General features: G+C 32.2%; 1 protein-coding gene across 2 annotated transcripts; it reads left to right on the top strand.

The window, feature by feature from the left end:
• The first annotated feature begins 9,457 nt into the window (after positions 1–9,457).
• On the top strand, positions 9,458–12,646 carry LOC133316589 (serine/threonine-protein kinase SRK2A-like). 2 transcript variants are annotated; one of them, XM_061518369.1, is made up of 9 exons: positions 9,458–10,004; positions 10,366–10,440; positions 10,545–10,655; positions 10,744–10,797; positions 10,885–10,977; positions 11,068–11,160; positions 11,471–11,575; positions 11,668–11,766; positions 12,116–12,646. In XM_061518369.1, exons 1-9 carry the CDS (start codon positions 9,885–9,887, stop codon positions 12,431–12,433), a joined length of 1,068 nt encoding a protein of 355 aa, XP_061374353.1. In that variant the 5' UTR covers positions 9,458–9,884; the 3' UTR covers positions 12,434–12,646. The 2 variants fall into 2 exon arrangements, with proteins under 2 accessions (XP_061374353.1, XP_061374345.1); XM_061518361.1 differs by having other exon boundaries at positions 10,545–10,646.
• Positions 12,647–15,571: the final 2,925 nt, after the last annotated feature.

Consider the following 15,571-nt stretch of genomic DNA (forward strand, 5'->3'; position numbering starts at 1 on the left):
AGCCCAAATATGAAATATGGGTCCTCAGTTGAAGACTTGAGGTGAAGCTGAAATGCGCTTTAATCAATGTCAAGCGGTATTTAAAAATCTGGCCCGGACATTGACCCGGCTGAAGTCAAGGGTCACGGGTTCAATTGGGGGGTCAGAGGGTTACTACGCTGATCCGGTTTTATATATTAAAAAAATATAAATAGATATATCCTATATGAAAATATTAAAAAATAAATCACCAATCATCAAAGATTCAAAATATACTTAACATAATTCACCAATTACAATCGCAAGTCAATATTATACAACCTAATTAAAGTCTCAAGATATCAAAGTACAAAACTCATATGCTAATGGGGTCACTACATTGATCCGGTTCCTAGGTAGCACGGACACGCAAATATTTTGAAAATTTGCGTGTGGGACACGTGTCCGACACGGACACGTTCTGACACGCGTCCGACACGCGGTCAACTCTCCGACACGTTTCGACACGTTTTTTCGATACGCAGTCAACTTTTTTCGACACGCGGTCAACGCTCGGACACGTTCCGACACGCTTTTTTTTTTTTAAATCTTAATTTTATTTTGTTAACTAAATATAAAAGAAATAATTTATAAATTGATTTTTTTTGTTATGAAATTTGACATGAAAAATTAACAAAGTATGAAAAATTATTTATATTTATATTTATGTTATGAAATTTAAATATTTGATTGGTTATATGACTTATTATGGACTCTTATATATATTAAATATAAATTATATTATATTTATTAAAAAAATTATTTAATATCAAAACGTGTCTCAACGTGTCCAAATATGACATTTTTTTAGAATTAACGTGTCGGCGTGTCGTGTCGTGTCCCGTGTCCGTGTCCATGTCCGTGCATCATAGCCCGGTTCTGCCTCTTTTGAGAAGGTCTCTGATAAAGGAAAATTTAAAGTAAGAATGAGTTTTTGTTTTCCATCGACAACCGTAAGAATTTCATTTGAAGGAGTAAAATTCTTATCTTTTCTAGAAGATTTACGGCAGTGAGGTGAAGATTGAAAACATTTAGGTCACTATAATAGAATAGAACAATTAGATTTAGGTTTGCAAGCATTTTTATTTATTTTTTAATAAAACAATGTTGTTACATAGAATTTTAAAAAAAAAAAAACATGCAATGACCCTCTTTGACCTCTCAGACCCGGGAGTTACTAAAATTCGGCCGGGTTATGGGGGTCGGAGGAGTCGATATACATATAGGGTCCAACTTGCGACCCCAACCCTCAGAAGAGAGTGGTCAAAATTGACCCGGGTCTACTTAAGGGGTGGGGCGGGATTTTAAAACACTGATGCCAAGTTGCCAACCAAAGGCCATGTATACATGTCTTTTACCTATACTTCCAAGGCAAAACATATATAGTTTGATAGTTTTAAAACTCATATTTTGTTTTATGTGAGATAAATATCCAATAAGAATTTGACTTTAATTTAAAATGAGAAATTCTAATTTTTATTTGATTTATTTAATGTGAGATTCGTATAAAATCGGAAGTTTTTTTTTCATTAACTTATTTGATATAAGACTAATATAAAATTATGCTATTACTAGTATAATATTTTGTAGTTCAAAAGCAAAGATGAGAAAAGTAGGTCACGTACGCGTAGATTGCAGACTTAGTTTTATAATTTTAAATTATGTTTTGATTATAAAATTAGGGCTTTTAATTTAAGATTTATCATTTATTATTTAAAAAAATATTTTATTTTAGACTATCTCATTCCACTTAAAATGAGATTATAAATGATTTAGAATATTTGACTATTTTTTATCTATTTATAAAATTTAAAAATTAAAACTCTAAATTGAAATAAGAATGGTCTTTACAAAACTTATTTTTAACTACTTATAGATATTTTTTGTTTTAAAAATAAATAATATATATTTAAATTTATTACTATTTTTTCATAAAAATTACATCTAAGAATGTTGCACGAATGAGAAGCATACTAAATAAGAAAATTCATGCATAAATTTGGTGCACTTAAATTGTGTATAATAAGTCAATAAACTATGAATATTTTAATAGTTAAAATAAATAATTATTAATTAACTACAATGATTGATTATTAATTAATAGTATACCAATAAATTTATTAATTAAATATATACTTAATTTAGGATCATCACATCTATGCATGTATTTCTCTACTGAGTGCATGCAGATATAATGTATATTTTGTGCATATGGCAAAGTCAGGGCCAGTGGCGGAGCTGGACTCAAATTTGAGCCCGGGTCAAAAAATTATATGTGTATTTTTTTTCATTATAGTTAGCTTATTAATAATATATTTAAATTATATTAAATACAAAACATCTGAGCAAGCAGCATTAAGAAGAGTTATAATTTTATTAAATATTTTTAATTTTACTAAAAATAATTTATTTATTTTTATACAAGTGGAGATTAAACACATAACCTAATACAACTTACCCAAATATTTCACCAAAAATATTTTAAATTTTACATAGAATCAAATTACAAATTGTAGCCTGGGCCAAATTATAACTTTAATCCGGGTCAAATTATAATTAATTATATAATTATATATGATAAGTACAATTTGTTAAAACTTAACCCGGACCGAGGCCACATCCACAATACACGGGGCTCCGCCATTGGTCAGGGCCATCCTTAACATAATCAGCAATCAGAGAAGGAAAAAAAAAAAAAGAGAAAAGAGAAGAGTTATTTATTAAGTTGATAGTAGGTAGAGGTGTTCATTAACCGATTCAAACCGCGGTAACCGAATCGAAAATCGAAAAATTGAAAAACCGAAAAAAAAGACTGCAAATTTTAATTGGATTGGATCGGTTTTGGATTGATTGATGAAAACCGATCCAATCCAAACCGATCCAATATATTAATTTCTCTTTACCTACTTGGATATTTTTCCAATTATAGCCTAAAAATTTTTAAACCCAAGATCCATTAACCCATCAACTAAACCCAAGAAGAACCTAGTCACATCTCATTAACAAAATTTCATTTGTGTAGAGCTTTATATCTCATTGTCAAAAAAAAAAATAACTATATTATCGTTTACTAATGCTTTTATATTTTAGAAAAAAATTACAAAGCCAATATATACAAAAGATTTATTTACACAATAATCATGAAATAAATTTTAAAATTTTCAAAAAATTGAAAACCGATCCAATCCAAACCGAAAAAATTGGATTGGATTGGATCGGATTTGAAAAAAGATTCAAACCGAATGAATGATTACATGATCGAATCGAAAAAAGTGGATCAGATGATTTTTCTTTCCAAAAATAATACAATACAAACTGCGAACACCCCTAGTACTTGATAGGAAAAAGACGAAGAAAGTGCGAAGGAAAGGGATGGGAAGAAAATTGTGAGAGTGAAAAGAGACCATAAATGAGTCATTAAATCAGAGAAGACAAGAGAGGGACTGGGGACATCAGACATGAGCACTGCACTTGAAAGGAGGCACACTAGTCACGTGCCATGCCGTAACGACAACGTTTGACATTTTCAGTTTGATGGCCAATAATGTTATTATGTGCATTCAACACCCAATTATAGTGACCGATAGACAGAAACCATAACGTTTCAGGAAAAAGAGGAGCCGTGTCGGTCACGCCCTACGGGGACCAAAATGCGGGGTATATTCTCATGTATCTTCGATTTTCCATTTTTTATTTTAAAAAAAAAAAATCATATTTTGAGCAAAAGTTTATCTAATAACTTTTGGGATTAATGTGTTTCTCTTCCAATGTAAAATGAAGTTATCTCAAAACGATGTAAAAGAAAGGTAATTTTTTTAACATATTCTGAATTTTTTTTCAAATCTCCAAATGATATTGTTTTGAAATTACAGAAAATAATTTTATCATATTATATAAAAAATATTTTCCCCTAATTTTTGTTGGAAAAAATTATACTTAAAATTCGGATTTTTGAACTGTTTTGTGAGCATTTCGAGAGTTGTCGTTCTGGGGCTACAGACCTCCGATTGAGGTATATTTTACATGGATGTAAAGTCTCAGTTGTGTACTTTCAGATTATACAAACTTTACCATGAAATTCTGAAATCCTGATTTATTATGATTTTTACAAGTCAGGAGGTTTTTTGAAAAATACACTGGATTTTTTAGTACTTTACAAGTTTTGTTTCAAGGGGCTATTCTCCTCCGATTCGCGTATAATTTATATGCACGCGACGTTCCAGATGTCTAGTTTCTATGTAACAAAGAATATTTTTTTGAATCATTGAACTTGATTTTATACGAATTTTGCAAGACAGCAACGTCTGCCAGGAAAATACTATTTTCAGCAAGTTAAGAAATGTTTGAAAGTTCACTTTGATTTTTGTAAATGACTCGATTTCAATTATAATTTCTAATTAGCAACTGAAAATGAATTTTTAGTATTCAAGTAATGACATTAAGAACTCTAATCCGCTTAGCAAACAACTCTCTTGGATGCATACAAGGGAGGGCGTTACACTAATTGCTCTTATCACTTCTTAGTACACCTTTTATGATTGTTAGATAGTGGCAACCAAACATGATAAAAAGATAAATATGAAAAAGGGAATGAAGAGAGTGATTGAAGAAAAAAAAAAATATTGAATGATAATCATTGATTTTATCTTAATTCAACAGTAACGAAAGAAAATAGTAAGAGATAATAAACTTACTTAATAGTAAATATAATCTCTTCCATTTTATTTAAAATTGTAATTTTATAATTTTAAACCGAAAACCAATCACAATATGCATGTTAGTCAGCGTGTTTTTTTATTTATTTTATTTAAACCTCATTAGATTAATGGATTTATTTTTTTTGGAGTTACCCAACCCTAATTAGTAATTACTTCTTTGAGATGAATTGACTCCCTCTGATATCCGCATAAGCTTCAACTTTAGACGAATGGGTTTTACTCTTGCTTGAATTACTATTAAGAATTATTTTTGTTTTTTTTTGTTTTTTAGTGAAGTTATATCTATGTCTTTTTCTTTTTAATTTTGATTTACAAAACTTATATGTCAGAAAAAAATCCGTTATTATTTAAAAATATGAAATAAGTTATTTTGGATTGGCCATAATGTAATTTGATGATTTTTTGTGGTTGAAATTCATACCTTGTTAAAGATTTAATAGTTTAAATTTAAATAAAACAGTTTTAATACTTTAGTAGAATATATTATAATTTGATCTTATGTTTTAATATAATTTTTATATATTTATTTTAAAGTAAATTCTTAAATTGGTCCCCTAAAAATAAACGTATATATCACTATTTTAATATTTTAAGGATTTTTATCACCAAATTAATTCGTCAACTATATGAAAGGGGAGGAATAGTTTACACCAATATAAATTTAACAAGTTTTATATTCATTATGAATTGTTAATTCAACTTGCTTTTAACGATTTATCTGACTGATAAATTAAAACTATCGGATGTAAATGGGATCACAAATAATTAATATAAAATTTATACAGATATAAGTTAATCCTTTGATACGCAAAATAGTTATTAAATTTATTTTTTCAGGCCGCCACCTGTACAAATATAAATTGATGTATTAATAAAAATTTTGGACGACTAATATTGCAATACTTTGATTGAAAATCGATTTATGAATTTACTCATTATTTAATTATTTTAATAATAGTAAATATTCAATTAGAAAATAACATGTCATTTCTAATTTCAAAGTGAAATATGGTACCGATCACACAATATTTTTCTATTTTTTTAATTTCAAAGACTAAATAGAGCATAAAGCCGTAGGACGTTTGGTTGAGGAATTTTTTTTAGAAAAGTAGGGAAATGAGATAGATAGAAAAATGATTGGAAAGATAGATAAATTGAGATAGCTAGAAAAATGTAAAAAAAAGTTGTTTGGTGGAGAAAAACTTTACTGGGAAAATTATGTAACTTTATGAAATCAACAGTGCATTAAAAGCCAGATAACCGGTTTTCCGAAAAATCCCACCTTCAAATTGGGTTTCTAAACAGTGCGGATATCTATGTTTCTCATAAATCCAGACAAATTGGATAAATGGATTTTTGGTGAAAAACTTTGAAACAAACATGGTGTTTCTAAAAGCCATACTTGAGAAAGATAGATATCTCCTAAAAAGCTTTCAACCAAACACCACCTAAAGGTTTACTTGGTCTTAGTGAATATAAAAATATGAACTATTAATAGTAGCCGTGAAATTTTTTTATACAAGTGACTTATACGTTATACGTCACAATCCTGATATCACTAAATTAAAAAAAAAAAATGAATCAAATTATTTTTTAGCATGCATAACTAATAAAAGATTGATCATGTGTTATCCAAAAAAAAAAAAAAAGATTGATCATGAATTATGCTTTTACTTAACTATTTTATTTAATTTTTTTTATAAACAATCAGATACAAAATATAAATACTTATTTAATAAAATTACATTAAATAAAATATAGAATTATATTTTTATTCCGATGATAGCAGGAATGTTTCAATCTTACACTTACTGTAGAATTTCTAAATCCTGAGGCTTATATGAATTTATTTGATCAGATATTAATGTAATTTCTTACACAATTATCTAATTATATATCATGATCCTATAAAATGTTATAGTATTAACTACATAAAATGTTTCGAATCTCCCCAGTACCACATTTGGGAAAGATTTAAAGCCTTAATCCTTGACCCGCACCGAATCGGATTAGTTACAAAGCAATGAACCGATTATAATATTTTCAAAAAAACAACTACATAAAATGTTAAAATATTTTTTAAGGATATAAATCAAATGGATTAAAAAAGTTTACATTCATAATAGATTAAAATTTATTGAAAAAAGAATTCATATAAAATTTTAAACTCCATCCCCATGTAATAGAAAAAAAAAGTTGAAATGTATCAAAAAAAAAAAATTGAAAATTATGGTTGTAATTCGTGACTTCCTATTGTTTAGTGTATATCATAAATAAATGACTCGTACTATCCTACTCCTAAAGTATAAGGTAACATATTCTAATTACCCAAAAAATTAATCACTTATTTATATATATAGTTGACCACGAAATTATTAATTATTTGTCCAACTGATTTATTCACTTATAGAAATGATGTAATTAAGTATTATCTGTCTATATTAATAATTTATATATCAGATTAATTGAGGAATCAAAACCATAAAAGATAGTTTTGAAGATAAAAGTACTCATTTATGGCTATGGGTTGCGAAAGGTTTTGTCCTTATCACCTTGGAGTGTGTAGTGCTCCTTCTCCAAGCTAAGTTGTATGGGAATTGTTATGGGTCTTCATCTAACTTCGAGAATGGAGTGACACAATGTTCTAATAAAAAAAACTCCAAAAAATAAATTATAAAAATTATATGGAATAGGATCCGTTTACAAATTTTTTTTTACAAATTACACTAAGTACGACTGGTCGTACACTGCATGATTAAAGTACGATCGGTCGTACTTAGTGTAAGTTTGTAAACAAAAAAATTTGTAAATATAACATGCCCCAAATTATATAACATACAACTTATTTTATTTTTTTAAATAAAAAAACTGAAACATAAGCATAAAATTAATGAGAAAAGTATTTCTTCAGTCACCAGAAATAAAAATTATCTCCAATGAGCTCAAAATAACATCGTTTTGGATTATAAGATTAAAAAATTATAATGATAAAGATTATTATAACCCTGTTATATTAGAATTCCAAAAAAACCTTAATTTTCGCTCTAAAATGACGTAATTTTAGACTCACCAGAGATAACTTATCTCCATTGACAGGAGAATTCTTTTACCTAAAATTAATATAAGTTTTATAAATAATTTATAATCCAGAACAAAGTTGCTAGTTTAGTAAATATCTTGAAAGACTTGTAAGTAGAGGTGAAAGTGGGCTAGATCGGCGTACAGGGACTTAGAACCTAACCTATATCAAGTCAGACTTGGCTTATTACATATAATCAAATAGAACAAGTCTGAGCTTTTAAAAAAATCTATTTAGAAAACAGGCCATAGGCTTATTTTTATATGCTAGACTTATAAGCCTACATGCCGACTTATATCATATTATTTATTTATTTATTTTTAGTAATAACATATTATTTATTTTAAATTAAATTAAATAATATTATTCATGTAGTACCAAATGATGATAGTTCAGTTGGTGTATGTGAGCTGAGTAAGTGATAGAAGGGCCTGGGTTCGATCCCCAATCAATACTACCTTTGGGAGTGGCATAATATTTGCTGTGTAGCACCGATACTGACACTGGACACGTGATACGATACGACACGACACTCTGACACGTTAATTCTAAAAAATGTTAGATTTCGACACGTTAGGACATGTTTTGATATTAAATATTATTTTTAATTTGTGTAGTGTATATTATATTTAATATTCAATAATTTAACAAAAAAATGAAACTAAACTTATGATATTTATCAATTTTGCAAGGAAACATAAGATATCCCAAATATTTATATTAAACTCAATAAAATGATAATCGTAATCCAACAAATCTAATAGTTGGAACTAAAAACTCAACACAAGGAAACCTTTGAACCTTTTTTTGAATTTCTATAACGCGTGTTGAAGTGTCGGGAGTGTCGGACACGACACGTCAGAGTTTTTGAAGTGTCGGTGCTTCATAGAATATTTGTATCAATCTTTACAGTAACATCAAAATGAACATTTAATGCTGGAGGAAGAGTTATTAATGCCTATCGTTTTAACTTGGTTGAAGATACAATCCAAACTTTAATATATGGTGGAGATTGACAACATAATAAGTATGGCTTGAAGAAAAAATAACAAAAGGTATAAAAAAGTTTTTTTATTTCTAATCTTATTTTCTATTCTTTAATCTTGTTTTTTGTTTTCTACATTTAAAAATTGTTTGCCAACTTGTGTAACTTTAGAACTGTATTTGTAAGGGAGAGAAGATGATGAAAAGTTTTTGGCTGTTACAATTTACAAGTATCATGATGCATTTGTTGGATTCATGCAGTTAGTTTAATTTATAGAATATGGACTGATTTGTTGGATATGATGAAATATATATTATTTATTTTAGGTATCTTGCTTATGAGAGTGACTTAAATGCAGATTGTGGTAATTTGTTATTGTATTCATCATTTTGTTTTAACGTTAAAATTGTGATTTATTGTTTTAAGAACAAAATTTGAGTATTTTATAAAATTAATTTATATTTTGTTTGAAAATTAAAAATTAAAAAGTTAATAAATCAGACCAGGTCAGACCATTTATTTATTTTTTATAAATAAATTTAGACAAATTAACAGTTAAACTCATACTATATTTTCGAGTTAGGTAAAATTAATTTTTGTAAGCACAAACTGAAACTTTTCGGAAGAAAGTTTGGCCAGCCCACTTTCATCCTACTCGTAAGGCAAAGACGATCGTAAATGAATGAAGTCAATGGAAGGCCTAATGTCTCTCTATCCAACCCCGCAAGGGCGTTTTTAAAGAGATCCAAATTCCAATAACAATGAACGCTGCTATTTCCACTGTTCCACAATCCACACAGAGCTCATCAACCTCTTTACTAAATTTGATGATTAATAGATAAGAAAACGCTCACAGCTCACAAAGATAACCAAACACATAACGAAGAGGTAGAGCCACTCACCACTCCATTCATCAAGAAGCGTTTTTCTCCGTGAAAGCGACCCTTTTTTGGATACCCTTTTGATCAAATTGCAGAGAATAGAATGTTGGTGCTATGATTCTGTTGAATTGAGTCCACTCAATCAATCGCTCCTTGTTCAAGTTATTATTTTTTTTCAAGGTTGGTGGGTGTGGGTAATTACTATGGACAAGTACGAGGTTGTCAAGGATCTGGGTACTGGCAATTTTGGGGTGGCAAGGCTTATGAGGAACAAGGTCACCAAGGAGCTCGTAGCCATGAAATACATCGAGCGTGGCCCCAAGGTTTCTTCTTTTATTCAAACTTTCCTTCAATTTAGGTTTATGTCAATTGTGTTTTCTATTTGGATCCACTGAGGTGGGAGTTCCCATTTGTTAAAAATAAAAATGCTTAAATATTCATTCTCACTTTAAATTCAACTATAAACCCCTTGATGTTTGATTATTAAGCAGTTAAAGAGATGGGTGGAAGTGTTTAGAAGTTAAGAACTCATATATTAGCACTTGAAGCAGTATTGAAGACAGGCTTCTATTTATTTCCCCTAAAGTTTACTCTCTTTTGAAAAAATAAACAAATGAAAGGCTTCTGTTTTAACATTTGTGATTGTAAGTTTTTTTGTTTGTTTTTCCCCCCTTCAAATTTCAGATTGATGAGAACGTGGCAAGGGAGATTATGAACCACAGGTCTCTTCGGCATCCCAATATAATTCGTTACAAGGAGGCAAGGATTTTACTTCTTTTACTAATCCTGTTGGATCACTTTGTATTGAGCACTATTTATAATGAAATTATGTGTTCTTATTTGAATGGATTTTGATTTTGCAGGTGGTTTTGACTCCCACACATTTAGCAATAGTAATGGAGTATGCAGCTGGAGGAGAGCTTTTCGAGAGGATATGCAGTGCTGGCAGGTTCAGTGAAGATGAGGTTAATAGCGTCATATACTCTCAGATTTTTCTCCATTGCTTGATTGCTTCACTCCCTTACATTTGCTTCCATGTCTCACTTATCTTTGATTGTTCAGGCCAGATATTTCTTTCAGCAGCTGATCTCCGGTGTCCATTTCTGTCATACCAAGGTAGACTCATGCTCAAGTTCGCTGAAAATCATGGCACTTCCATAAATTCACAAAGTGAGGACTTATGCTTTTAATCTTCTTTTGCAGCAAATATGCCACAGAGATTTGAAGCTAGAAAACACCCTTTTAGATGGAAGTCCTGCACCACGCTTAAAAATTTGTGACTTTGGTTATTCCAAGGTATTAGAATAAACACCATCAAGCTTAAAGTTCTGAATAATATGTAGGTTACTGTTTTAGTTGTTTGAGTGTTTCTTATTTGTGGTGTAGTCTTCTTTGCTGCATTCACAACCCAAATCAACGGTTGGAACACCGGCTTACATAGCACCAGAGGTTCTTTCTAGGCGAGAATATGATGGAAAGGTACTATATTTGCTCCAAATCACTAGGTTCTTTAGAGTTCCGTGCATCTGATTTATTTATATATCATCTTTCTAGCCTGCTGCATGTCACCAGAAGCTTCTTTTTTGTGTGTGTTTGTGGACAGGATTGGCAGGTGGGATTTATTTTATAATCAAACATGTACTCATCACTAGTTTTGTTGCTTTGTTGTTCTTCTGATTATGTTACCTGGAACAAAGTATATTTTGATTTTTTACATGTATTCAATGTAAAGGATTTTGTTTACTTTTGAACCAATGCATTAATGATTCTGTTCAAATTATTGTTTTAGTTGGCTGATGTATGGTCATGTGGGGTGACTCTTTATGTCATGCTGGTTGGAGCATATCCCTTTGAGGACCAGGATGACACTAGGAATTTTAGGAAAACAATTCAGGTATGTTTCTTCCCTTTCAATACTGATTTTCATAATATTTCTTATGTTATGTTCACATCGTTCTTATCCCCATTTCCTGTCCTATTCTACAGCGTATCATGTCTGTTCAATACAAAATCCCTGATTATGTTCACATATCTCAAGATTGCAGAAACCTCCTCTCTCGTATATTTGTTGCAAATCCATTGAGGGTATGTTATAATGTTTAAGCTGCCAAACTTTTTCGCTATTATTGCAAATTGGTTTAGACTTTCACGCATATCAGATCATGTATGCCATGTCTCTTCTATGTTCTAGAAGCATACATTTGTAAGTACTATGTTTAGTTTTCACTTCAAAATATCTCCCTCTTAGGATGCTCTACTAATATTATGTCTTCAGTTCATTCTCCTGTGGCTTTTGCACGTCAGAGTGAAGGACAAGAGTTTAAATGTGACTTTTGTCAAACAAGATGCTATTAAAAATATAACTAACTACATTTGGAATTAAGACTTGTATATGTGGAGCGAACTGCCTGAATATATTATTTATTATTTACAGAGAATTACTATTAAGGAAATTAAAAACCACCCATGGTTTTTAAAGAATCTTCCAAGGGAGTTAACTGAATCAGCTCAAGCTATCTATTATCAGAGAGACAATCCAAGCTTTCATGTTCAGAGTGTGGAGGACGTAATGAAAATTGTGGGAGAGGCAAGAAACCCACCTCCAGTATCTAGGCCTGTCAAAGGTTTTGGTTGGGAAGGTGAAGAAGATGAAGAGGCAGAAGATTTGGATGCAGAAGTGGAGGATGAAGAAGATGAGTATGATCAGAGGGTCAAAGAGGTTCATGCAAGTGGAGAATTCCAAATTAGTTAAGCACTCCAATTCTTGTGTACTTGTTAAAATACTTTTATCTAGAAGTCACCTTTTTTTGTGTATTATATTTGATTTATATGTATTATAATCATGGCTCCGTTCTTGTAATTTAGTACTTGTATTACAATAGGCGCCATGTATGAGAACAATAGTTGTCTGATCACATTCTAAATCGCCATGTATGAGCACACTGCTGAAATCTAAATTACCTTTCCCTATTATCTCCAAGATAGTTTTTGTCAAAATGATCTTTATTTGAAGCAGATAATAAGAATTTGTTGAGATATATAGTCTCACATTGATTGTGTGGGCAACTAATATGGCCTTTATAAGGCCTTGGGCACTCCTACCCTTTGAGCTAGCTTTTGAGGTGGTGTATCCCAAGGTTCTTTGCATGGTATCAGAGCTTGAGTGACTATAAGGTCACAAGTTCGATCCTCATCGCCTCCACTTTAAAGTGGAATTAAAATAAAAAGCACAAAAAGGTAAACCAAAAATTGAGCCCGTGCAATATCCACACTTCTAGCCCAATGGGCTCTCGTGTGAGAGGGCGTATTAAGATATATAAAACCATTAATGTAGTCTCACCCAACAGCTTAAGCTTTTGGGTTGAATTGGTTCTTTACATGGTATCAGAGTCTCGTGTCCCAGGTTCGATCCTCGCCGCCCCCTACTTTCTCTTGTGGAATTTCTTAGCACAGGTAGGCTGAGCCTGTTGCATCATCCGCTCTTCAAGCCCAATGGGCTCTTGTGTGAGGGGGCGTGTTGAGATATATAGTCCCACATTGGTTGAATGTGCAACTAATGTGGAGTTTATAAGGCCTTGGACACTCCTATCCTTTGAGCTAGTTTTTGGGGTGGTGCACCTCAAGGTTCTTATCTCTGATATCAGAGCCTTTCACTATGCCTCTCGGCTGCAATCAAGCGGCGCGGGTGGTGATGCCGGGACTGCAGAGCGTGGTGGAAAGCCAGCCCGTGTGGGCGTCGGGACTACGGAGCGTGGTGGAATGTTACGATCCTATTTGCAAGGTCTTGGACACTCTCACCCTTTGAGCTAGCTTTTGGGGTGGTGTATCCCAAGGTTCTTTATATGGTATCAGAGCCTCCTATCCCGGGTTCGATCCTCGTCGCCCTCCACTTTCTTTCAAGTGGAATTTCTTTGTTCGCATAGGTAGGTGGGCCTGTGCATTGTCCACCCTTCAAGCCCAGTGGGCTCTCGTGTGAGAAGGCGTGTTGAGATATATAAAACCATTAATGTAGTCTCACCCAACAGCTTAAGCTTTTGGGTTGAATTGGTTCTTTACATGGTATCAGAGCCTCGTGTCCCGGGTTCGATCCTCACCGCCCCTCACTTTCTCATGTGGAATTTTTTAGCACAGGTAAGCTGGGCCTGTTGCATTGTCCACTCTTCAAGCTCAATGGGATCTTGTGTGAGGGGACCCACATTGGATGTATGAGCAACTAATGTGGAGTTTATAAGGCCTTGGGCACTCCCACCCTTTGAACTAGCTTTTGGGGTGGTGTATCCCATGGTTCTTTACAGAATTCAATGAGCAATGACCTCAGCCATATAATGTTGCCTAAAAGTTCTCACTTATATATGTATAAGCATTGCCACACTTAAATTTAGAATTAGACTGACAGTGAGAAAAAAGTACTTACAAGTTAACTACCATCTCTTTCTCAAATAAAAATATAGTAATGTGCTGTGTCTGTCATTACACTGCATTTTGAGGGTTCGAGTTGGTGGGGCATCTTTTTAAGATCAAACAATTGATCACATTGATAATGAATCTGTTATCCGAAAACACAAAAAGTCAAACTCTAATTTCCAGAGTTTTACCAAATATGTTAATTGGTAAAACTGGTAATTGTATTGGTCTTCATCCACCATGGTACATATGAAAAACCATTTCTGGATACTGTACATGCTTGATGCAGAATGTGTCTAGCAGATTTCATATTTACTGATCTTGAAAATAAATATTCAACCTCCTGAGCCAAATGGAATGGATAGTCATATGGAAAAAATCGAACCTCTTTGGGGGCTCATTGGGCACAAAATGCCTTTGTACCTGTTTCACTCTCCTCAACATCCTCAAGTACTTGCTTTGTGAAATTCCCATGAGTATCTTTTTGATATTGGGAATTTCCTTCACATCCACTTGAACTGAAAAAGATTTCCAATTCAAAACATCACTAAAGGGTGGAACATAGCTATCAGAAATCAACACTGGGACACATTCTGCAAATATGGCTTCCACTATTCTGGGACTTGCTACTTCATAACCACTAGGACTAGTATAAAGAAGAGCGCAACAAACCGAGAAGACCAGCAAGTGGACCAAGTGAAGCATTTGTTAGAAGCTCTCATCTTTATTTACAGTATCTTCGTTTCGCTCAATTCAATGTGACAAAGTTGGTGCTCGAGAAAGATTAGTATGGGGTGTGATGCATTTCTTGGTGCTTAGATATTCTTCACCGCAAATGCCATAGTTTACCAAGAGTAACGTAATATGGGGTATATGTGCGTGCCTTTTAGGGCTCGTATATGATAAGATAGGAATGTATATGATACGAAAGCCAAATTAGAGTAGAATAAGATATAGAGTATCATAAGCTCATATCCTATCTTGCGTTTGATATGCACTATAAACAGATAGGATAATGTTATCTTATCCGGTGTTTGAAGCGAATTATATAGTATCATGATATGATATAAATAGACAAAAATATCTCTTTAATGGAATTTCATATGATATTTTAAAATTGATTTTTAAACCTTTTTTTTTTACTTATTTACACATTATTTCTTATTTTAAATAATTAAAAAAAATTAAAAGTCACAATTTTAAATAAAATATTGTGGTGATTGATCGATGGTGGTGACAGTTAGTGCCCGGTGGTCAGGGGTGCTGGTGACGATGGTGTAGTTGTTGGTCCAATGGTGGCGGTGAAGGTGGTTGGTGGAAGTAGCGGTGGCGGCGACACCAACACTGATAGGTGGCAATTGAGGTAGCTAATTGATGACAGTGGATGGTGGTAATGGTGGCGGTAGCTGTTATGCTTGGTGTTTAGGGGTGGTGATGACCCAAGGTGGCGGCTGGTTGGTGGTGGTGGCAGTTGTAGCGATGGTGA

This window comes from Gastrolobium bilobum, unplaced genomic scaffold (assembly GCF_033153095.1).
Source record: "Gastrolobium bilobum isolate Gb01-03AN ecotype WA unplaced genomic scaffold, APGP_CSIRO_Gbil_v1 utg47204, whole genome shotgun sequence".
In the NCBI taxonomy this organism is placed as follows: domain Eukaryota; kingdom Viridiplantae; phylum Streptophyta; class Magnoliopsida; order Fabales; family Fabaceae; genus Gastrolobium; species Gastrolobium bilobum.

Bases quoted from the DNA above. Each gene is read 5' to 3' on its own strand.
- LOC133316589 (XM_061518369.1), top strand. From the start codon at position 9,885: ATGGACAAGTACGAGGTTGTCAAGGATCTGGGTACTGGCAATTTTGGG. The intron at 10,798-10,884 runs GTAGACTCATGC...CTTCTTTTGCAG, and splicing joins TCCATTTCTGTCATACCAAG to CAAATATGCCACAGAGATTT. The intron at 11,576-11,667 runs GTATGTTTCTTC...CCTATTCTACAG, and splicing joins ATTTTAGGAAAACAATTCAG to CGTATCATGTCTGTTCAATA.